We start from the raw sequence: 24784 nt of genomic DNA on the forward strand, positions 1-24784 counted from the left end.
GTATTCTATCAAAAGTTATGGCCAACTAACTAGAAAGAAAAACACAACTGCTGTATGTAACAAAGTGGATTTAATTATCTCAAAACTGACCAAAGAGACTGATTGTTCTGAGAGCCAAACATGGTGTTATGACACATCAAGGAACCAATAAGGTATTAGTATAAGTCAGCTCTCATTTCCCTCATACTAGAACTCTTATTCAGTTGTGTGAGTGTCATCAAGTTGGCCGCTGGTTTCTTTTTGGGTACTTATATATTGGGTGACCTGTACTGTTACATATTAAATATAGTTTGTAGGAGTTACACTAACCCTAGTGCTGACACTGCATTTAGACTTTTGTATGACATTGCAATTCTGTCTGGTACGGGAGGAGGCCTAGCATGGGAGTGCTGCAATGAGCTCTTGCATCAGGCAATGCACTCTAGTGATGCCTCTCTTCCCAGGTTAGGGGAGATGGCCTCAGCATGGCAAGCAAGAGTGTCCTTAGGACAAAGTAGAATATACCAGTGGTTGTCACACCTTTAGGGCCGGGACCCTTTTTAAATAAGAATCTGTCAGGACTCACCGGAAGTGATGTCATGAGCGGAAGTGACATCATCAAGCTGGAAACGTTTGCAATTGTTGGTTGCAGTCCTACCCACGCTCACCCAGGAGTAAGTCTCATTGACTATCATTGTTAAAAGAATATACATAGTAGCTTGTTAAAAGTACAGGTCTGTCACATTTCCCCAAATGCAGTCACATACCATGGGAGCATCAAGTCTAATATGTTGAAAATAAAATGTGGAAATGAATGGGGACCCATCTGAAATTGGCCCGCGAGCCACCTAGTGGGTCCTGACCCACAGTTTGAGAAACACTGGAATATACAGTGTAGAATAGACAATGTGTGGGGTGGAGGTTGCCCCATTCAAATTTCATGCCTGTCCACTTTTTGGACTACATATCCCAGCATACTTCGCTTCAGTCTTTCTCCACCCCCTCCAAGATTTGATGGGAATTGACTACTGTTCTGGGAGCGGGGGAGTACAGACATAAAAAAGCTAGAGTCAAATGAACAATATGGGCTTTCTGAGTTATTGGCAAGCATGCAGATACCTTGCCTCTTTTGCCTTTGATCCCACGTGGTGTTACTTTTGGTAGTCTAGCCTTTCCAGCTCTATGCTGAATCTATTTCGAATGCTCAGACAGTCCCGCCAGGAAGGGAAGAAGGCGATTGGCTGGAGAGCAAAGGCGGCGCGGGAAAGGGATGATATGCACTTGGCGCGAAGAGCGGTGATTGGTTGGGAGGGGAGGGTGCGAAGTGGGAGCCAATGGGTGGGCTGGATGGCTTACAGGGAGCGCGCGGGCTGACGCTGCTTGCCAGACAGGCTGCCTGACTGCTGAAGCGAGCGGAGGTGCTGTGCCGGCTTGCCCTGAAGGTTTGAGTGGGGGGAAGGGGGTGTGCTTGCTGCCGGGGTCAGGAGGGGGGCTGTGCAAAGCTGTGTGGAGGGGGACGTTGGAAGGAAAAGGAGAGGCGGGGTGGTAAAGAGCTTGTGGAACTCCCTGCCACAAGATTTTAAGACTGCAAGCTAAAGCATGCTCACTAAGGAGTGTGGATCTTGGGGTTCTGGGTAGATGTTGGTAAAGGCTTAGCTTATGGAACTCTCTGACACAATTTTTTAAGGCTGTAAGCTGAAGCACGCTTAGTAGGGAGTGTGGACCTTGGGATTTCTGGGTAGATGTTGGTAAAAGCTTAGGTGATGAAACTCCCTGCTGCCAGATTTTAAGGCTGCAAGCCGCAGCACACTTACTAGGGAGTGTTGACTTCTGGGGTGTTTGGGAAGATGTGCTTTGCCTACATTTCTGACCTCCTGCAAGGCTGTAAGGCTGATAACATTGAGAGAGGTACTGTGCCCACGCCCTAGTGCTATTGCTCCTTCAATCAGATTCAGAGCCATTTTGTGCCTGTTTTAAAATCATGTATTTTAAAAGGAAGTCACTGGATAGCAGATCGCAAAACCCCTGAATAATCTCTGGGTGACTGGCCCAGCGTCACCCAAATAACTTTCCAGGCTGAGTGGAGTTTTTAGGTTTGTGTGTGTTCTCTTTGCTTACACCTCCCCAAAAAGTATAAGGTTGGCACGAAACTAGGGAGTCAGTCTCTGAACACTCCTTGGCTAAAACGGACCCTCTTGAGCGATGCTGACTGCTTCCCATGCTGTGTCTTTTACCAGCCTTGGGTATGGAGAAAAGTGGAAGAGTATGGGAAAAAGAGGTACTTCTGGCAACAGGCCTTATTACCAGGCCACTTTCAAGACTAAGAGTTATGAATAATAACAGCAACAATAATTTGTGCTGGGGTGAGTGTAATTAATCTTGAGAAATGGGGGGATTTGGAAGTAGCGGATAGCTTGCTGAAAAGCTCATCTTAAAGCTCTGTCTTCTAATCCTAGATGTAGGAGGTTGATGGTATTCGCTCTGTGAGAATGGAAAAATATTTGGCACACACTCCAAGCCATTCTTATCCTCATTATGTGCATAGGAAAGAAGTGTCTATGAAAGATAGGGTAGTTATAGGGGCTACTTTGTTGTTTGCAAAGTTTTATTTATTGAATGTGCATACTAATCTTGTATTTGCTTTCTTTGTTATCAGACTTCATGATGCCTAGTACCAGGTCCCAATCCCAAAACCAGAGTACTATCAACTTTCCAAAGCGGAAATCCAGCCGGACACCTCACAAACCTGTAGAGAAGGAAGTGGACCTGCCCACATTGTCTCTCTCACCACTTTCCTCAAGGGAGCAGATCTTGCCTCTCAGCCCCCGCAAACGCCTAGGTGAGGTTTCTTCTTTCCAAAATATCCTAAAATGTTCTGGTAGGGCATGTTTCTATGTTCTGTCTTTAGCACCAACCTATGAACATATTCTAAAGCTTTGCAAATCAGTGCCAAGAAGTGGACTTTTGCTGGCTGCAGCAATGCATACAATACCATGTTCTGGTAATTAGAAAAACCCAGTGACTTCCCCAAGCTGAACAGTGGCATTTATGGTATTCATGTAGCTATATCCTATGCAGAGTTAGGCTGTGCTTAACCACTTCTGACTATTCTAGGATAGTTCTTGACTCTCCTATTTAGTTACATATCTGTTGAGCCACTGCTGATTAGAGTATTTCATTTTCCATGAAAGGTAATTCTTTTGGGTAGCTCTGATGGCACTGTTGGTCTTAGAATAACTGCTCTGCTTAATCGTGTGTTGCATGTGTTCTGAACCCAATGCTTGAGTTTTTGGAATGTCAGGAAAGGAACAAGTGGAGGGTTAGTAGGATTGTTTCAGTAAGTGTACATAATAAAAAAAGTCTGGAGGAAGTCTTAGGCAGGGCACATCAGTTCTGTTCTCCTAAAACTTTCTTCCAGAGTGATTCTTCTAGGTATGAGAGAACATTTTTAAGAGAAAAAGCAAAAATCTTTTTTTTAAAGTTATCTTCTGTGTTAGAAGTTGATTCTGCATAGACTAAAAGACAAGCAGCCTATCTTTGTCACTGAATTCTTGGCTTTCATTCACTTTCATTTCTGCCTCTTAATGCTTTCTTCTGAACTAGATGTCTTTGTTTTCCACAGGAGATGACAATCTCTGCAATGTTACTCAGTTGTTACCTTGCTCCCCAACCAAGAAAAGTAAGAAAGAAAACAACTTTCCACCCACGTCCCCAAAAGGACGACGTTTACTCTTCAGTGAGCATTCAGCCCCCACATCTCCAAATAAGAGTAGCAGTTTGGTTCCCTCTCCCTTCCATAGGGGCCAAGAAACTCCCAAGCCTTCACGGCTTCACCATCCAAGGAAAGAGCTGGTGTGTACTCGTCTGTTTAAGCAAGAAGGTAGGTAACAGTACTGTGCATGGTGAAGGACTGGATTCTGCACCTCCTGTGTCATTTCTGATTTTGTAGATATGCTTGTTAACAATTGCTGTTAGCAGTTGGGCTGTTTTATACTGTCTCTGAGATCTTCCAGGGAACTTAAGCACAACATTGTGCTAGTAGAGTGTTCTTTCTTCCTTTCATTCTATTTTCTAGTTATTTAATGTTTTAGAGAATAGTGCTAGTTGTGTCAGTCCTACAGATTGGAGAACCTAGGTCATGGCTGCGCCACACATTTAAATTAGTTTCCAGGCTTGTTTAACAGTGAAACTCTTTATAGACAAAGAGACTCATAGCACTTCTATAAAATGGGTTTGGGGGTCTTACAGCCCCATCCTATGCATGTCTATACAGAAGTAAGTCCCATTAGAATCAATGGGGCTTACTCCCAGGAAAGTGTTGATGGGATTGGACTGTTAATTCTCAGCATCTTCACAAAATGACAATTTCTGTGGTATTGGAAACCAAGATGCTTAAACTTCTAATTTATAGTGTAGGTGTGAGCACAGAAAGCTTGAAATGATGTACATGTTCAACCTTGTTATAACATACAACAAACCTTTATTAGGCATATAGTTTTACAACTAATATCTCCAAACAGTCATGTATGAAGGTATATATTAAAAGAGAGATAAGAAATAAGGGTTAAAACACACCAGTTTGCTTACACAGTTACTCCAAGTTGCTTAGAACCAGCAACTTAGCCCGCTTCAAGTTGCTCAAATGTAGAAATTTAGCAACTGGAAGGGTCACAAATTCAAATTCACCTGCCAGCAAAATTTGTAAAGAGGTGATCTCAGAGAGACCTTTTTTGTTTCCTGATTATTTCTTCTTTTTTTTTAATGCAGGCACCTGTTACCAACAGGCAAAGAGTCTTCTGCACACGGCTGTTCCAGACCAGTTGCATGCAAGGGAAAAAGAGACTGCCATCCTTCACCAGTTCCTCAGGATGCATGTCTGTGGGGAGAAGCCTGGAAGTCTTTATATCTCTGGACCTCCAGGCACTGGGAAAACGGCCTGCTTCAACAGGGCCCTACTAGACTTAAAGGTCTGAATTTGGATGCTGAGGCTTCATGTGACCTTTGCTGTCAAACTTAATGTGTGGTTTTTTGTTTATTACAAATGAATAATCTCTTCGTTCTTATTAGACTTGACTTTAACAAACTATGGTTTCTTATAAGAATAAGCCACACCAGTTATTTTCTTTTGTGTGACTTTCATGTATGAGAAGAGATCAGAAGTGCCTGCTTCTAGTTTGCAATAAACCACAGTTGACAATATTCTGATGAAATGGAAAACTGATTTGTTCAAATCTGTATCTGAAATGAAGATTTCAGATCCTGGTTTGAAAGCAACCTGTGATTTGAACCATGTTTCATTGTCTTTGAATCAGGCCTGTGGTTTAATGTGGTGTCTAAATGGACAAAAGCCATAGGCATAGTTTGTTTGGCTAGCTGCAAATCTGTGATTTGAAATGGGCTTGCAAAGTGTTTTAACGTGATATCTCAGTTGACAAGCCATAGTAATGGATTACAGGAATGAATCTATGGAGCTGATAGGAGCAAAAGTGGACAAGCAACTCTAAAGCATAATTTGCTGCTTATACGTTTGAATGCTCAAACCATGGTTCATTACAAGAAACAAACATTTGTTTTCTGCTTTACACTTGCAGTGAATAAATACCACACAGGTATTGACTGAGGCTGCCTTTCACATAATTTAACTTGAATATGGACTTGAGAGAACAAAAAGCATGCCACCTGTCAGGTGTGAAGGGAACGTGGTGTGTTTTGGCACACACTGCATCTTCTATGATATATGTAAACTGAGGGCCAAAACAGAGATTTCTAGAGTTCCTTTTCCAGGGAAGAGAGCTATGTGCTCATCATTTGTGCCTGATTGTACGGCTCAGCCGAATGGAAGTTTACCTGCATGAATGTGCATTTGTCCATCCAACATGTTGGATTATTGCACTCCAGGGCCCAAGAAGGTTGTTGCCTCCAGTGTTCAGAATCCTGTCTCAGGTCCTGTTGTCAAAATTTTCAAAGGATTTTCTCAGAGGTGGTCTGCTACTCGTGCTTGGCATGCACAAGCACTCCATTGAAAAACTCTCCTCTGTATTTTTCTTTTGTGTATGTCTCTGGCAGACTGAGCTTACTGGGATCCAGACTGTGGTCCTAAACTGTATGGCCCTGCAGAGCTCCCAGGCTGTTTTCCCAGCAATTGCTGAACAATTGGACCTGGCCGGAGCAGACAGAAAGGCCAGGAGTGATGTCATTAGAAAACTGGAGACATGGCTGACAGCAGAAGGTGCACCCATGGTGTGAGTAAAAGCCACTGGGGGATGTGAGCTTTCTCTTCTGATCTCCAGAGAGAAAGTGGTTCGCCTTCCTGTGTTGTGCATGTGGTATCCTTCTAGCAAAAGGTGGATCAGGCCCTATTCTGGTAACATTAATACAATCAACCAATTTGGGATAGGAGTACTGTTTGAAGAGGAATTGCATGCCTTCCTTGTGCTACCTCGAACACTCTGTTAATATGCTTAAAATCCCTAAAGAATGCTCACTATTTGATAAACTGAAATAATTGCTCATGTGTTGCATGTTCTGTGATTAAGCCAGTTCACAGTTACTCCTGATGATGATAAATGATGGTTGTAAAGACACTCTGTATGCTGGAAGAGCACTGTAGAAATAAGACAACCTTTATTGGTGTTGTTTTGCAGGAGCTACTTTGCAGAGAATGTGCAATTTCAATCCTGTGCTAAGCACTTGGAGGCTATCTGAAGTTGGTGGGTGTTGAGTTATCAGAGTGTGGCAGGAAAGACATAGCGCAGCATCTCTTTTCTTTTCAAGGGCATCTGTCAAATTCTATACATTACTTTCTCCTTATCCCTTAGAAGGGTTGGTGTTCATATGCCTACTGTCTTTCATCTGCAGTTTGGTTGTGTTGGATGAGATGGATCAGCTGGACAGCAAGGGACAAGATGTGCTCTACACGGTGTTTGAATGGCCCTCCCTCCCCAAATCCCGGCTCGTCCTCATTGGTTAGTATGGAAGATGCAGAAGTGTAACCTTACTTTCGCAGGAGAGCAGAGGAGGAGGGTTGGAGTTAAGAGTAGCAGGGTTCCAGGATCACTGTCAGAGGCTGGTATAGACAAGCACCTCTGGAGGTTCACAAGCACCTCTGGAGGTTCACATCTCAAAACCTGCCCATGCCCATGCCTGGCTTCCACTGCTTTTTGCCCTTGCTGCTGGTTTGGCTGCTCTTCTCTCTCTCTCTCCCCCCCCCCCCACCGGTCTAGAAAGGGCAAGTCAGTGGCAAGCTACTACTGGTGCCCTTTCCTTCTAAATGGCAGTGGAGATTGGACTCAAGTTGGGTCAAATTTCTACTGTAGCCTGGAAGGTGAGATGATCAATGGCAGTGAGGAGGAGACGCCATGCAAAGGGTGCCTTATGCAAAAGTCTCCCAAAACCTGGAGGTGGCACCACACAGCACCACCTCCAGCAGAATCTATCTCACAGCCTCCTCCTTTGAGCTGCTTATGGGAGAAAAGGTTGTTCAATAACTGCTTCAGTGCATCATGTAATGGCAGTATAAGTTATAAAGAGAGACCAAGAAGCAAACATGCCAACCCAGCCAGGCTTGCACAGCTCACCTATGCGATCTAGATCAAGCAGACGGAAAATACCTGCAGTGCTGTAGCTCTAGATCAGGGGTGTCCAAAGTTTTTGGCAGGAGGGCCACATCATCTCTCTGACACTGTGTTGGGGGCCTGGGGAAAAATAATTAATTTACATTTAAAATTTGAATAAATTTACATAAGTTTACATGAATGAATATATTAAAGATGAACTTATATGAATGAATAAAGTTCTTGCAATAGCTCAAGGCCTATAAAAGGCCTTGCACAAAGCAAGGCTGACCTTTCCTTTGCTGCTGCTACTGCATCACAGACGTGAAACGGCAAGCAGTGGAGGAAGCCCTCATCCCACTGCTCACGCAAGAGGTCAAACAGTTGCCCTCAAGCTGAGAGCAGTTGTGTCAGGTCAGTGTGGGCTCCAACAAATCTCCGGAGGGCCAGAAGCTCATTGGAGACTGGGCGTTCCCTGAGAGCTGCATTGAGAGGCCTTGAGGGCTGCAAGTGGCTCCAGGGCCAGGGTTTGGGCACCCCTGCTCTAGATGACTTGGCACAATATGCAAATATATGGCAACGTGCCTGTTGCAAAGAAACATCTGATAAACAAATGACAAAGCCACTAATTGTGATGCCCTATATGAGGTCTGCACCTCTCTATTGTATTTTTGAAGAGCAAGCATTGAAGGGAGCTGAAGCACAACCTTGTATGTTGGCTACCTGGCAAAGCAAGGCAATACAGTATGGACAGATGTGTGTGTAGGCAGTGGGGTAATGGAATGGGTATGATTGGCATTTCAGACAGCAGGTGCAAGATGAGGATTCTGGATGAATTCTCCCAAGTGTGCATGTTGTGGGAAAAACCTTCATTTCTGGATCAAACTGAAAAGTGGGATGAAGTGGAACAAGTAGGAACCAGTACCTTCTTTGCCTCCTAAAAAGTTTTTTGCTTGACAGGAATAGCAAACGCCTTGGATCTCACTGATCGTATTCTGCCACGCCTGCAGGCCCGCCCCAAGTGCAGGCCCCAGCTGCTAAACTTTCTCCCATATAGCAAAGACCAGCTTGCCTCAATCCTCCAGGAACGCTTGAAGCAGGTAAGACCTTAATAGCTCATCTCTAAAGCTGTTGTCCTGGAAAAGGGAGGCGCATCAGGCTACAGCCTTATGCAAGTGTTCCCATCCTGTACATTGGACCAGGAGCTTCTTCAAAATTCCCTTGGGTGAAAAGCAAACCAACTTTCTCCTTGTTGCAAGAGAAGGGAGCAATGGCCCTTTCCTTAAGGCAAAGGAAGGCTTAGAATACTGGTAGTTTTATCGACATGAGAATAATAATACTCTGCTGCCCTAGTTTGTAGGAGCAAGTAAAAACAGAGTGGACAAAAGAAGGGAATGCAGAGGACCTGGGAGTAATTCCAGAACACAATTTAGAAGGTTGCAATTACGTTATGTTGCTAGAACGCTAAAGGGTGCTTGTTGCTACTTTGCCCAGTAAGGCATAGTACACCTTTCTCTCTTTATATGTAGCTGATCTGTTCCTGAAAACAGCCCTTGTAATGAAAATCTGGATAACAAATACAGGTTTGCGCCACTTAATGATGGGGAAAGTTCTCCGATCCCTGTTATGCGATTAGGTCATTAAGTGAACATTCAGTCCAATCTGTTGCCTTTGTTGTGTAAACAGACACTCCCTGCCAGATACTAGCTGACTGCACAGGCTACTGGAGATAGACTGCCTCTTCTTTGCATTAAGAGCCTCTTTGTTGTGGAAACAACTCTGCCACTATGGGAGACACGATTGCCTCAATCAATCAATCAATCAATCAACAGTATTTATATACTGCTTTTCAACTAAAAGTTCACAAAGCGGTTTACAGAGAAAAATCAAATAACTAAATGGCTCCCTGTCCCAAAAGGGCTCACAATCTAAAAAGATGCAAAAATGAATACCAGCAGACAGCCACTAGAACAGACAGTGCTGGGGTGATGTGGGCCAGTTACTCTCCCCCTGCTAAAAAGAAGAGCACCCACTTGAAAAAGTGCCTCTTACCCAATTAGCAGGGGTTAAGAGCCTCATTAAGAGCATCTTTATTGTGCTTTGACCACTGTCATATATGCAGTCTGTTGTTAAGTGAACAGTTAAGCAGCACCAGCATGTTCAATTATTACATAAATTTCAATGGAAAAAAATTCTAACTCATTTCAAGTTTGCCATAATGCCTAATAGCGCAAGGAAGAAATAGTGTGACACAGTAAAATAGAATAAACATTCAATAACATTATACAGCATCAATAAAGTGTTAACGTTGACAATGAAAATTTTAGTTGTAGTATTGTAGAGTGAGGTTTAGCACCTCAAGCTTTAGTTGCAAACTACAAGCAATTCTCTTATGTGTCACACATTTTTCCACGTCTTCCATGATTTTTTTTCCATCTTTTTCTGTTCTTTAGGACCCATATTCACAGTAATTTGTAGAAACATGCACAAAAACAGCTACACTGTAAAAGGGAGCATGCAATTCATGTGCATTTCACTGTAAAGAATGAGAACCTGCTACCCATTGGGCATCTCGCATGGAGAGCTTCTTTCCAGCCATGCTCAGTCCAAGGGTCCTGAAGGGCACTTTCACTAAAGCCCTGTGCACACCCAAGAAGGGGGATGCTTTCTGGACCTCTTTCGTACCAGGGGGAGAAATCCAAAATTTGATCTGACCTCAACTTTGCATGGGAGGCAAATTTGTCCTCTGTAGTGCAAAATGAAGAGGTGATGTACCCATTGGGTGAAATGGGAAGGGAAACAGACCTTTCCGCTGTTGAAATACTTGGTCCTTCGCCCTCCCCCCACCACCATTCGCAGACCTTTTTTAAAAAAAATGTTGGCATGGATAACGAGGGACTACTTGCTATGTACAGTATGGATAAGTGAATATCTGTATGGTGAAAGTACGGTACTTAAAAAGAGGGAAGAGTGTATATGCTGAGAGCTCTGTACCCGTCTGTTACAAACTACTTGGAATCTGTCCTCATATAACCCAGTAGCCTGATAAACCAAGAGGCCTGACCTTAGCTGTAGTTCCTGCTCTGAGATTCTTGTTCTCTCTTAGCAGCTGGGCTACTTCCTGATGGTACCAGATAAGGCAGGAAGTTGGAGAATAGTAGCAGCAATGTAGGTTTGATGAAGTGCAAAGTCTTGGGCTGCAGTGAAGGAACAGTCTGTATACATGCCCAAAACAGTGTCAGTATTTTTTTGACACTAGCAAGATGTTGCCCAAGAGGGACTCTCAAGATTAACTACCCACTTTTCTTCTTTGTCCCTAAGGTGTCAGGGAAGCAGGTGTTGGACAATGCTGCCATCCAGTTCTGTGCTCGAAAAGTCTCTGCCATCTCTGGTGATGCTCGCAAAGCGTTGGACATCTGCAGGTGAAGAATATATTGCACTCTAAAATCTGGGCTAATTACAGCACATAGGATGTGATTTAAAGCTTCATTATGGTCTTCAGTCCCCCTGCCTGAGAGAGAGGGAGAGAGCCCTCACGTCCTTGTGGTGAGCAGGGAGAGCACTGCCTCCTGACTGTGCTAATGTCTGGAAATGTTCACAGCCCATTACCTATGAAGGGTGAGAGGAATTGATCCTCCCTGCTGCGATTAGAGATTGGTTAATTACATTTGGATTGCAAAAGGCTCTCATTAACAGTTCTCAAGCAGACATCTTTATGGTGCTTGGAAGTGTTTTCTTTTCCCCTGCAAGTTGCTTTATAGGGGTTGCGTTCTGCTTTCCTTGACCTCACTTGGGGGTTGGCTTGGTAGCCCCCTCTGCCTGGGTTTGCCTCCAGAGCAGAGTAAAAATTACAGAATGCAGGTCTCTTGTCTTGTGTGCTCCCTGATGCATCTGGTGGGCCACTGTGAGGTACAGGAAGCTGGGCTAGATGGATCTTTGACCTGATCCAGCAGGGCTTTTCTTATGAAAGGTGACAGGGGTCACTCCCTGGCAGAGGAAAGAGCAGAGCTGTTGCTTTCAGGTCAGATTTCTTTGGTAGTAGATTAGGTACCTAAAGGCTGGGGAACTGAATTCTTTAAACCTGTCCTGTCCCAAGGCAAGACCCTGCAGCACACATTAATCCAAACCAAAAGCAGAGATTAGGAGCAAACAATGGGCACCACCCCAAGAAATCTGCAGAACAAATAGCTCCAGGCAGCTTACTTGAGTTAGTCAAGCTGTAGGGAGTGGCATAGCTCTCAGCCAGCCTGAACTTCATGGGAGGAAGAATATTCTTCTTAAATGTCAAGTAATAAAAAAAGAAGCAAAGCTTCAAATGCTCAGAGCTCAGAAGCAAAGCAAATGCTCAGAGAACAGAAACGTAAACTGTGTTGTTGATGTTGACATTTATATTTACTCTTCCTCCAAGGAGCTCAAGAAGGTGTATATGGGTCTCTTCTTCACCATCTGATACCACTGTCTAATTGCCCTCCGGTTCACTTGAAACATGTTTCTTTAATATTTGCCCTGTTCTTCAAATAAAAATGATGATGTATCAGAATGAGGGAAAAGGGCTTTTTATACACCTGCAGGGAATTCCCCGTGAAGCTCCTGGCACTAGACTAGAGCAGTCATTTTGATAACAGCGTGCTCTAAGTGAACTGCTGCTGCTTAGACAGTGAAATAAGATTGTCTTGTCTGAAAAATGACAACAGATAGTCAAACCATTAGGATATATTAAGCACTTGACTTTTTTGCTTTTTGGCGTGCTGCCCTCCTTCAGCTTGCGTTTTGACTGTATAATCCTCAACGCCACTGTAAGAAATTCTTTTTTTTTTCCCCACGCACCCTTGAGACTTGGATGGTAGAAGAAAATATTAGTTTATCTGGTTATGAAACTTGGGGATTGTCAGTAATTAAACTTGGGATGAAGGGAAAGCACGTTGCTTTTCAGGACTTCATGTAAAAGGCTAGATTTCTTTGGTGGAGTTAAGTAACACAGTTGCAGTCATAGGGGATAGATCAAATGTTAAAATAAATACTTCCATTTATTTCAATGGAAGAGCATTACATATGTACTTGGAACTCTCACTATAATCCTATACTATACACTAGGTCGCCTACTTAAGTAGAGGTTGGGTTCCAGGGTTCTCTGGTGTATTGGCTTAGGAGTTGGACTATTCCAGGTTCAGATTCCCATTCAGTCATGAAACTTCTTGGATGACCTTGGGCCAGTTACTCTCAGCCTCATCTACTTCAAAGGGTTGTTGTGAGAACAGAAGGAAGACCCATGCACTGACCCTGACCCATGCACTGACCTCCAAGGACCCTGAGCTCCTTGGAGGAAGGGCAGTAAAACACATGAAAAATAAATGCTTAAGCCTAACATTTGGTTCTTGCTGGCCTAGTGCTATTGTGCTTGCACAAAAGCACCACTGAGGAATATACTGTGAAAATGCCTGTGCAGCTGTCTATAACTCAAGGAGCCAGTGTAATTCAAACACTTGCCTGTGGGCAAAAGGAGGGTGCTGTCATACAAATGTTCCTTTGGTCTTAGTTTTTGGTCATATTAATTCTAATTAAACTAAAAGGTTTAGATTGTAATATGTTTTTCCTGTGTTGCTTTTTAAAGAGAGTAGATGTAGGGAGCCTTGATCGTATTCAGCTTTAACCTTTCCCCCTCCTTTCCAGCTTGGTAGTTGTAAAAGGTGGTTGTGTTCTGTTGTTGGAGCTGCCTCCATTCAGGGCCTACTTTTTCTCTTATAGTATTAATGTTCCCCTGCGCCTCCAAGTATCTCCCCTCTCCCTGTGCCCAGTCAGCCTTGGCCATTCCGACCGCTTTCTTCATTCTCTTCTTACCCCCAGGAACCCTCTGATTTAAAATGTTATCCAACATTATTGGGTGGTTGTCTTTCCTATTGCCACAGCAAGGGGTCACTGTGTTCAAAATTATTGAGCTGCTCTATAGACTCCAGGCAGCTTCAGTGGTTTTGCCTTGCAGATGTTTTCACAGCTGTGACTGCTTCAAAGCCCTTCGAAACCTGTTTTTAAGTCAGATGTTTTGTAACTTGAACATCTGTAAGTCGGAAACCCTCTGCACACTCTTCTCTGAAAAAAGCCCCATTGAATTCAATGAGATTTACTCATGAATACACATGTGTAGGATTACACTGTAAGAGCATGTAACTGTATTTGGATTGTGTTCGCTGTATTTTTGTTGTTGTAGGGGTTTTGTATCCATTCTTACTGTTACTTGCATTTCTAACAATTTTTAAATATTCTGTAAGATTGTTCTCCAGAAGGTTTGATTTAACAATCTAAGTATGGTTGGTTTTTTTTTACACTTATCCCATTTGTGTGCATGAACTATTTTTGCTACCATCCAAACCTTGGGGGAGGGGGAATAGGTGGGGAGGAGTAACAGAACATGAATTCATGGGAAACTGAGAAGGTCCCAGAACATAATTTGAATAGACTTTCATTCAACAACAAAAAAATGCCATTATGAAATATATTCACCTCCAAGAGAAATCTTTTGTTTGTGTGTGTCACTCTTACTCAAAAATACTTATGGCACTATTCACCTGGTTAGAGGGTGGTAGAGCTTTTTCTTTTATCGAAGTCTTGATTTCGCATTTGAAGGTACTTCCCTGGGGGGGATTATCAGGAAGGACCGATCGTGGAGAAACAGAAGCTGAGATGCTTCAAAAAACTGAGTTTTAATCTATACATCCCTATGAATTTGGTTCTAACCAAAGGAGAATAATAAGTAGGTATCTTCTAGGTAGGCCTCTCTGCTGGAAAATATCCGGCATGCACACTTAGAGCATGAATACTGGAAATTGTGTGACTCCTCATGCTCCCTGCGGCTGATTTGGGGGGCAGCTGTCGAATAGGACAAGTTAAGTCTAGGGATGTTTAAGTAAGGGGGGGTTTGAGCAGGTCTATGAATTTTTTCTTCGTGAAGTTATAAAAACGGTCCTGAAAGTCCAGGATCAGCACAGTGTTCCTGATTACAACTGATTGAGGGCCCAATCCTATACAGTGTGTGCTGGCTCACCGCTGGCGCACACTGTTGGGAAATGTGCCTTTGCAGGCCCTAGCACCAGTGCTTTGCCAGTGCTAGCCCAGCGCTGGCCGGTGTTGGACGAGCACTGTGGGGCAGCAGAGCTCCACAACTCAGCAGTCACGCGGACTGCGGGACAGCAGAGAGGTAGGTGGGGGCATAGGGGAAGGCGAGAAGAAGGCGTTTCGGGGCAGGAAGGTGGTGTGTCTGGGGGAGGGAGTGGGGTGGGGTGCAGGTGGGACCTGTAGAGCTTTGCTCCACCGGATCTGAGCCTCCGTTTTGGGCCGGTGGCCTGACACGGATCCACACAATTCTGTGCGGCTCCTCGGGTCGACATAGAATTGAGTGGCCACATTGCAGGGCTACTTGGCTTACCCAGGGGAAGGAGATGAAAGTCCCCTTCTCCCAAGGAGCCACTGGTGCTGCCTGCAGAGTGTGCAGGATGAAGCAGCAGCCATTTTTGGCACTGCTGCAGCCCTGGGCACCAGGAGCGCCGGATTGGACTGCCCAGTAGTTGCAAAATTCTGCTTCCATGCTAAATTTTAGATTTATCATGTTTGGGAGATGTTCTTATAGACACCTGCTTTTAATGAGCAGACTCTTGCCTATTTACAGTACTATGCTTCCCTTTGCATTTCCCAAGAAAGCAGATTCTTCTGTTTGTAAAATGTGCATGCTTTTTTGGAATTTAAATGATTCCCCCCCATATTTACCGTCCCTGCTAGAAGTCAAAGCAGATTCTGCGGGGCTCCTTGTGTTGTCTCCCATCTCAGAACCAACCAAATCCATGCAGCTTTCACTGAGCTAAAGTATTAAATTTTTTCAGGCCATCCATTGAGCCCAGATATTCAGTCTTAAAGTACAAGTGTGGCAGCACAACTCTTTTCTCCACCTCAGACTGTTTGTTTTTTTAATTATACATGAATGACTTCAACATCATTAGCTGCTTTGAGTTCCCAACTGAGAAGAAAAGTAGGATTGTAATTTTGCTAATAAAGAGATCAGAGTTGAAGCATGCAGTTTTATAACGCCCAACATCCCATTTTTGGTTTTGGCTGCATCCCTGCAAGAGGTGTAGGACGAGAGAGATTTTTAACCCATGGGGTGCCAAACCAAAACACTAGAATAAAAAATCATTTATCTAGCTCTGTTTCAAAATCAGCAGGATTCTTTGTTGTCAACATAATTTTGCATCTCTTAACTGTTTGTTTTTGTTTGGATTTGTGACCTAAATTTTGTTCTAACTATTGAACAATTGTCAACTTAAAGAGAGATTTAACCTTGCTTCAAACCACCTATGGAGTCGCTCAAATTAGACAGTGCTTGGCACTGGGGCTTCAGGTGGGAGACTGCCTCCAGCGTTGCTTCCACTTCAGCAAATAGAGCGTTTGTCTCATTAAGAGGCAAGATGATAATGAGCCCCATTAATGGGCCATGTGTACCACCTCAGGTCTCAAAGTGTAGGGTATGGTTGTATGGTTTTTTCCTCTTGTGGCTTTTTTTTCAGTACTTTAGAAGGCAAGAAAGAGAACTACAGATCAGATAACCATGCACTAAGAAAATGTTCGATACATTTTTAAAACCACAGGCACAATTCTGGGTGTCCCATCTTTCTAGGCTATTGTCTTTACCCCTTGGGTCATGGCAAAAATTGGATCATGGGCCAGCATGAGACTGCAGCTCTCAGTTTTGTTTTGTCTTTTTTTTCTCCATTTTTGCTTTTATAGAACCAGGGAAAGAGAGGGCAAAGAAGGAGGTCTATGGGGATGGGAGGAGAAAGTGCAGAAAGATGAACTTATAACCTGCTTGGACTAGCAAGTTTCTAGTGGAAGCAAGGTATTGGTGTATATGAGCATGACTTGTTTGGGGTGAGCTCTTCAAAATAAATTTCATAGAACTTCAGGCCCCATCATCCTAATTGATTAACTTTCTCCAAATCCTCTATCCTGATCTCCTAGATCGGCGACTTTCAATCTTTTTCATTTCATGGCACACTGACAAGGCACTAAAATTGTCAAGCACACCATCAGGTTTTTGACAATTGACAAGGCACACCATGCTATCCGTGGGGGGCTCACATCCACCATTAGCCCTATTAATAAATGACCTTCACTCAAATTCCTGTGGCACACCTGTGGACCACTCATGGCACACCAATTTGCCATGGCACAGTGGTTGAAAATGGCTGTCCTAGATATAAAATGCCTGGGACAGATGCTCGTCCAACATTTGCTGGGGAAAATCTCCCACTAAGGAAACTTGTGGGTAGAATTCCATGGCAGTGCTGCTCCTGTTGATCCAGAATCCTTTTCCTTTAGCTGCATAAGAACTTAGGCCTTTGCCTGATCCAGCAGGGCTTTTCCTATCTAGTCCAACTTCCTGTAACTCACAGTGGCCCACCAGATGATCAGAGAGCAAACAAGATACCTGTATCCTGTTGCTACCTCCTTACATATGGCATTCTGGGATAGCCTTCTAAAACTAGGTGCTTGCACATACCAGTTACAAGCCATGATGGGTAATGGGCTTTCCTCCATAACTCTGTCCAATCTCCTTTTAAAGGCATCTAGGCCTATTGCCATCACCGCATCTATGGCACGATGTGGCTTTGAACTCCTTCCCAAAATACCGATGTGGATCCCTCTCTTCTGTCCTTCAGAGATGTCAAATTTCCAGAAATTTTGAAACAGAGGAAAAAACAAAAATCTGGGGCAAAACTGAAGTGTATGCAATATTTTCTTGGTAGATCTAAAGTTCTTTTACTAGTTTAAGGAAATTGGTATGTATTGTGTGCAGTGCAGTTAGCACATAACATTATACTGTTTATGAAATTTAAAAGTACAAATGCATTAGTTTTATTCAAAAAATAACTGCAAATATCGCCATTACTAGAGATGAATCAGTTACTCGCTGCTGCCAGAGGTACCACATGGTCTTAATTTTTGCCACTTGTAACAACAGGGGAAAAATAAAAACTGGAACAGAGACCATCAACATTTCTGTAAATACTAGGAAGGTTTTTTCTTATCTGGACTTAAGCAGTCTTCTCTCTGTACTGGATAATATCAGCATATAGTATGTACATAGTATATTATGTCATCCAGGAACAGAAGAAACTATGTAAAAGCATGGAATGTCTATTAGAGTCAGAATGAGTATACACATCAAAACAATCCCTTTTTCAAACTGCTGTAACTCTGGAAAAAGATAAATCTGCCTCCTGCTTAACCGATCACTGTGTTAATAACCATTAATCAATTTTGAGATTAAGGGCCAAATGTGTATTTCCAAACACAGCCCAGTTTCTTTCCCATGCTGCAGAAGATGGTTGAATCTGAAGTGGGTGAACAGATGTGATAGCTGTATGTGTGTGTAGTGTATAGGAATTGTGATTGCTTAATCCTATAGATGGTCTTTCATAATGATTAGAAAGCATTTTAAAAGAATAAAAGGCAGTTACAACAATATTTTAAAGCCTTATCTTGGGAAACATTGCGGTCATCGTTTTAAGAAAGAAAATGTAAAAGTTTTTTTCAGTGTTTGCCAACATTTCTAACTTTTGAGGGCTTGGGGTACTCACATCTCTTCTTAAAACTAGTCTTTTGAGTGAAGCCATATGAGTTCAACTAGTCCTCATCCTCAGCTGAAAAACAGTAACTGATTTTGCTCGCCTCCACCTCTTCTGTTGCCCCCTTGTCTAAGTTGAGTGTGTGTAAGCTCTCCAAGCAGGGATTTGTCTTTTTTAGTTATATTGCTCTGTGAAGTAATTGAGGGTGCTGCAGTATTGATATAAGTGGTTCAAATTCTTTACTCATCTTAGGGGTGAATAACTGTCCTCGCCCTCTTGAAAGTCAACAAGCATCATCATTTTACCTCACTACTTCTTCGTCCCCTGGCAGGCTTCAGACATTTCTGCTTGAAATGTTCCATGATGGCACCTTAGACATCACCCTGGTTTTTGGAGAAAGAATCCACTTATCTCCATTGGAATTGCAATAGTGAAAATAAATAGCTGCCCCCTTTGGCCACTTGGTAGCTTCTCTTAAGTTTTTTGCACTACGATACACTTGTTGTCAGAGGACCAAGCATATTTGGTGTGCTGTGTTGCTTAATTCACTGCTGTGGAACAATTATTTTTTGCATTTTTATGCCACTTATCCTCCAAGGAACTCAGGACAGGGTTCCTTTCCTCCGTGTGTCCTCACAACAACTATGAGGTAGGTGAGGCTTAGAGATAGCAACTGGCCCAAGGTCACCCAGGAAGCTTTGTGATAGATCAGGGATTTGAACCTGTATCTTCCAGGTCTAAGTCCAACACCAGAACCATCACACCATCCTGGCTCTGTTTGAACATTTGAGATTCCATATTAGTATAGGCTCTGTTCATAATGCAGCCTGTTCATTTGTATGGGTAGCTCACCCAATTGAAATAAGTGGGTGGCTAAGCTGAACAGGTTTCTTAGAGAGCAGCCAAATTTCACTCTTTCAAACTATTACTGCTGTGTAGAACCTCAGAAGGTGTTACAAAATCTCTTGGTTTTATACACTGACTCATTTAAAATATAAAAGTTTTACTGGAAAGATGCTTTCTCGGGAAGAGAACTTCTCATGAAGAAGATCTGATGCAACTATTGCTTCAGAGGGAAAATGAAGTTGCTCAAAATGTGTCAAGGCCCAGTAAACTTGTAGAATGCTGTTTATATTAATTTTTTCATGGCATCATTTGAGATACTCCTTTTTATCCAGTTTGATGTCTAATGCTGCCTTTCCTTTATTGCTGGTTGTTCTGAGCGATGAACAGACACAGAATGTGACAGGAACATAAGGTTGTAATTTGTGTGCATGGTTGTAATTTGTGTCTTTTGCACTGATGCTAATGTGTTGGGAAGTGACTCTTGGATTTGGGGAGGAAGCTACTGGTTTGTCAAATTAAACAGTAGGCTTTGTTGCACACAACTTGATTGAAAAAAAATCCAAAGTGGTTCTGTGTGTTGCATATTTCAGAAAAGTTAACACCCTGGTCTAAAACATTACTCTTGTCCTTAGGAGGGCCATTGAAATTGTGGAGTCAGATGTGAGGAGCCAAGCTGTCCTTAAACCACTGCCTGCCTGTAAGTAGCTTTTTTCCACTCTTCCCCCCCTAAGCAGGTCATAGGCTGTGGCGCTATGCTGTCATGTTTCATTAAGTGTTTCCCTGATCCCGATTAGTAGCACATCTTTCCAGGGACTTGTGTAGACGTACTGTGGGGAAGATGTGTTCATGCAGATGGCTGACACAAAACGTATTTTCCCTTCCAGCATTCAGGAAGCAGACAGCCCTGTAGACGGAGGTTACACCTGCTCCCTGCCTCTCCTCTCTGGTGCTGACTTTTAAGTGTAACATGAGTAGTGTAAAAGGCCAGGTGTGGAACTGCTATGAATAGGTAGCAAAAGACAGGCAGTGTCCGTTTTTTCAGAGCATTTCCCAGACAACATCTATAAATTGTTGCAGGTTTGGGGCTGTGTATTTATTCAGCGCATTGTGTGCGCGAAACACATATTGAGGCTGCAAGATTGTGTCCAGCCCTGCTTTCATCTCCACAGACTTGCTGCAGGGTATAAATAGCACATACTCTAGATAATACATGATCTCTGTTTGCTTAAGTTAGGGGGGCCAGGCTCACATGCGTTAGCACTTGGTTTGAAAGCATGCAATTTCAACAGCCTTGGTAAAGATGGACAAAACTAGATCTGGTTTGAGTGGGAAGCTGCCTAGATTTTGCCACCTAAAACTCTTTGGATGAAAGATAGGATATAAACACATGCACTCTTTGTATATAATGGGAATGAAGCTTGCCTTGTTTTTTGCCTTCAGATATTTAACTGTGTTGCCCTGCTGTGTCCAACTGGTTCCCCCCCCCTTTTATTGCTTCTGTTAGGCAAATCTCTTTCTAAAGCAGCCACAGACTCAACCATGCCCAAACAAGTGGGACTGGTCCACGTGTCCCAGGTGATCTCTGATGTGTACGGCAACCGGATGGCAGCTGGTAACAGCTGTGGTGATGCTGACTCCTTCCCATTGCAACAGAAAATCTTGGTCTGTTCCTTGCTGCTCTTAGTCAAGCAGCAGAAAGCTAAAGAGGTGACCTTTGGAAAGGTAAGTGTGCAAATTTCCTCCAAGTGCTGCTGTGTGCATGTGTTGTAGCAATTTTAGCTGGAAGAATGCTTTGTTAGGTGACACGCAGGTTACAGTGGTTAAGCACATGAATCTTACCAGGGGCCTACTTAAAAATGTTTCACGGTTGTCTTTGTGGCCATCACACTCGGAACTAGAGTGCAGAAACCTGCCAGGTATTTGGTATCATCTATTTCCCTCTACCTGTCCTGCCACACATCCTATACTCCTTTTTTTTTTTTTTAAGAATTATTGAGATGTGGTTACTGATGGAAGTCTTTTTTATGAACTGAATGGAAACTCTGAGATAACTGTTTGAAATGTACTCTGGTGCGATGTGGGTAGACGTCCTTGCACCTATAAAACTACCTACTTTATTTCCCATCTTGTCCTCTTTTGAGGATCTGCTGGGTTGGGAGGGGTGAGGGTGGAGGAAAAGCAAAAAGCTCTTCTTTCAGTTCCTGTCTTTTCCTGCAAGGGAGACTGATACAGGGATGAGGATAGGCAGGCTTGGCTGACTGTTCCCTAGTTTACTCCACAACTCACTGCAAGCAGTCATAATTCCAGTTTTGCAACTAGGGAAATGGCAAGCATTATTTTCTTGAGGCCATCTGATGAATTTGTGAGCAAAGGGAGATGTTTAATACATGTTCTGGATCTGTTGTGATTGCATGTGAAGGATGTCTCTATTCCCTTCACTCTGCTGTTCCTTTTTTTAGAAGTACACAACATAGTAGCAAAGCTCATAGCCCAGAGGGGTGTACTGATCTGATGAATTGGCTTCTGAGCAACTTCCTTGGCTGGGTGCTGTGAGCCACAATCAGCAGCAGCATCCAGTTACGTACCCTGATGAGAGATCAAGCTAGCCTGGGGTGTTCTGATGAAGCCAGAGCGAGCAAGTTCTATCATGCATGCTTGTCTGTGTTCCCTTGTATTCAGAAGCTCTCTTTTCACTAATATTTCCTCTTCCCAGCTTCATGAGGCCTACAGCAAAGTTTGCCGGAAGCAACACGTGGGAGCGGTTGACCAATCAGAGTGTCTGTCACTCTCGGCCCTTTTGGAATCCAGGGGCATTGTGGGGCTGAAGAAGGCTAAAGAAGCCCGACTAACCAAGGTAGCACTGCAGAGCTACTTCTGCTATGGGTGGGTCTGCAAAGGGGACAATTGAATCCAAGCCTCTTATGCATATGTTGGTGGCAGAGCACGTATTTCGGTAGTAGAGCAAAGCACAGTGTGCTTTGCATGGTGAAATTCCTTTCCTAGGAACTTGGGTAACAGGGCAAAGTAAAGACTTTTGCCTTAATTCCTTGGAGATCTGTTGACAAATAACCTCACTCTGTTTCTTCTATTTGGAGAAATCAACCGCTAGTTAATATTGGAACAAAACCCTATCTTGATCTGAACTGTCGTTGATGATAAACATGTCCCAGAGAAAGGGAGGTGCTTTGCCTTGACAATTCTTAACATTGAAGTTAATCCCTTGTCTCTGAAGTTGTTAGATTAAGAGCCCACACTATCCCTAAGGGCTCAGTGTGTGTAATGCTTCCTTATTACATTGATCCCTGTCACAACTCTTTTGAAAGAGTTCTGTTTTTCCACCTACTGATCTATTGGAAGAACTAATGCTGAGCAATGATGACTCATCCTGTATTTTCCTGGTTTCTGTCTCCTTTGGAGAATCTTAAGTTCTAAACTGCTGTGATGCTGAGGAATATACTGCTGGCTCTTTTCTTTGGTGCAGCTTCCTGTTCCTCCTAGGTCTATCTTAGCTTTGTGTTGGCTGAAAAGCTGCTACCTTCACACTCTACTTTGTTTATAGACAGTCCACAGTCATGAGAGGGTCACGGCGCCAGCCCCTTTTTGTCATTGCTGACCAAAGAGGCTCTGCATGGCCGTGAGAGCTGGAAAAATCAAAGGACTCAAGTATAGTAGTACCTCTCATAAATGCTGCTTCGTTTAATGCCATTTTGCTACAGCCCTCTTCATCCTTTGGTGTGATTTGACAGCTGTTGTAGCTAATGAGAGCAGTTATCCTGGTTAGCGTGAGGTCAATCCAGCCCAATTTCCTGTCTCATCGACTTCTCCCATAGCGCTGTTTTACACAGCAATGCACGACTTTTGGGCAACATATTCCCCTTGTTATTACAGGTATTGCTGCATCACTTTCTTGTAGGCAACAAGAGAAGGAGCACATGCAGCACAGTGCAAGGGCCCAGTGGTTTCTTGCTTAGGTGGGTTTGATCTTCACATATAAGACCTGCCTTCACCTTCAGTGTGCCAAACAGTGGTCATGGCTCTACTGTATGGAAGAGGAGGTCCCTGCATTGTCTTGTCCTTCATGGCTCCTGGAAACTGTGGCAAGTGGCTCTGCTGATTGAATTTATGGAGGAAGCAAGTCTTGAAGCACTCCCTTTAGAAGGGGTGTTGCACTCTAAAGAAGGCCCTGCACATGCAGAAGTCCTGAGGGATGCCAGAGTATGAACCAGAGGCAAAACACCTGACTTTCCTGTCTCTCAGGTGCAGTGTGGTTATAGGGTGAGGCCAGTTCTTAACAGTGAAAATCCAGCTATGGCACAAGGAGACAAAGCTAACCATGATTCGTAGGAATTGTGAGCTTGAGGGAAGTTTATATTCCACAGCCAGAATAATATATTATGCAAGAAAGAAGATAATGATGCACAGTTGCTAAATGTTGGCAAACTGGAAAAATGTTCTGATTTTTTTCTTTGCTTTGAATGTAGCATTAGCTGTGAATTGGGGGTAGAAATAAAATACTGAATGGAGGAAGTACAAAGACCTCCAGAGCATTATTGCACCTGCTCTCCCTTGTCAACTAAACAGAGACCAGGAAATTCTCATCATCCTGTAATGTGTTCTTGGGGTTGTATCTTCTAGCAACAATTGGGCACTCATCGCTTCCCATCACTTTTCTTTCTAGGTCTTCCTGAAGATAGAAGAGAAGGATATAGAGCATGCCCTCAAGGATGGAGTCCTGATCGGCAGTATCTTGGCTGGAGGGCTTTAAAATTGTTGCTCGACTCGCTCCTTGTACAAGAATTATCAGTGTCTTGTTATAAAGATGCCCAGCCTGGATTTATTTAGAAAGACCTATTGTCAACTGTACAGTATTCTGCCTGACTGAGATTTGGGTGGGATTGATCCAATTCTGCTGTACTTAGGATGTGGACTTCTGCGTGTTGCCTGTAGATTGCTACCATCCCCTTCTCAGTCCCCTTTTTGAATTTCAGTGGGATTCCCCCCCCCCCCAAGTGTTGACATCCTTTTCTCCACCTACCTTTTCTCCACCTACCTGTTCACGCATTGGAGCCGCCTGTGCTACTTCTGGTCTGTCTTAAAACGTCAGAGATGAAAGAGGATGAAGGGTATCGGCAAGAGAGCTCGTTCATAGAAACAGTACCGTTAATGTCGCAGGAGGAAATAAGAAGGCAGCAGCTCCTCTCCCGAGCTCCTTTGAAGTTGGACTATTTCCGTGAAGCAGATGTCAGTCATGCTGAGGCTTAGCATCTTAGAATCTGCAACAGGGCTTAGTGAGAGAGAGACACAGACCCGAGGGCTCTGAGCGCCTTAACGTTTATGAGCTGCGTACGCAGTTACAGCACTGGTGCTGGTTTAGGCCTGGGGCAAAGAGCTGATGTGTTTTATTTCTGAGCTGCTTCTTGCAAAAAGTTAGTTGATTGATTTGCTGCTTTTGTCTGTACGAATCTAACGCTCTTATTAATAGCGTGGCGTTCGTGCATGTACCATACAGAGGCTGACTTCTGAGTTGGCATCTTTTCTGCCTGTCTTTTTTCCCCTACAATTTTTCTCTGAACAGTCTAGTTACAGATCAAAGTGCTGTGCATGTTTCCACATCGCTCCTCCTCCTGGAGTGGCTTGTAGCGTGAGGAGGGAATGTTGGGATGGTGCCCCCTCTAATGCACTAACAGTCTCTGACATAATGAAATGTACCTCCAGCCAGATGTTTTAGCAGCTGAGAGTTTTAACATTCCCCTTTTTAATTTACAGATTAAAACAGTCTGTTTATGGTTTTGA

General features: G+C 43.5%; 1 protein-coding gene across 1 annotated transcript; it reads left to right on the top strand.

The window, feature by feature from the left end:
* Window positions 1-1359: 1359 nt before the first annotated feature.
* CDC6 (cell division cycle 6) lies at window positions 1360-24784 on the top strand. The gene is made up of 12 exons (XM_066628130.1): window positions 1360-1421; window positions 2636-2818; window positions 3602-3859; window positions 4747-4946; window positions 6046-6221; window positions 6838-6944; window positions 8493-8632; window positions 10854-10954; window positions 19624-19688; window positions 20496-20713; window positions 21705-21845; window positions 23670-24784. Exons 2-12 carry the CDS (start codon window positions 2641-2643, stop codon window positions 23754-23756), a joined length of 1671 nt encoding a protein of 556 aa, XP_066484227.1. The 5' UTR covers window positions 1360-1421; window positions 2636-2640; the 3' UTR covers window positions 23757-24784.

The sequence above is a fragment of the Tiliqua scincoides genome, chromosome 5 (genome assembly GCF_035046505.1).
Source record: "Tiliqua scincoides isolate rTilSci1 chromosome 5, rTilSci1.hap2, whole genome shotgun sequence".
Lineage (NCBI taxonomy): Eukaryota > Metazoa > Chordata > Lepidosauria > Squamata > Scincidae > Tiliqua > Tiliqua scincoides.

Excerpts from the sequence above, each read along its gene's own strand:
- CDC6 (XM_066628130.1), top strand. The coding sequence starts at position 2,641 with ATGATGCCTAGTACCAGGTCCCAATCCCAAAACCAGAGTACTATCAAC. Across the intron at positions 8,633-10,853 it reads TCCAGGAACGCTTGAAGCAG|GTGTCAGGGAAGCAGGTGTT; the intron begins GTAAGACCTTAA and ends TTTGTCCCTAAG. Across the intron at positions 21,846-23,669 it reads AAGAAGCCCGACTAACCAAG|GTCTTCCTGAAGATAGAAGA; the intron begins GTAGCACTGCAG and ends TTTTCTTTCTAG.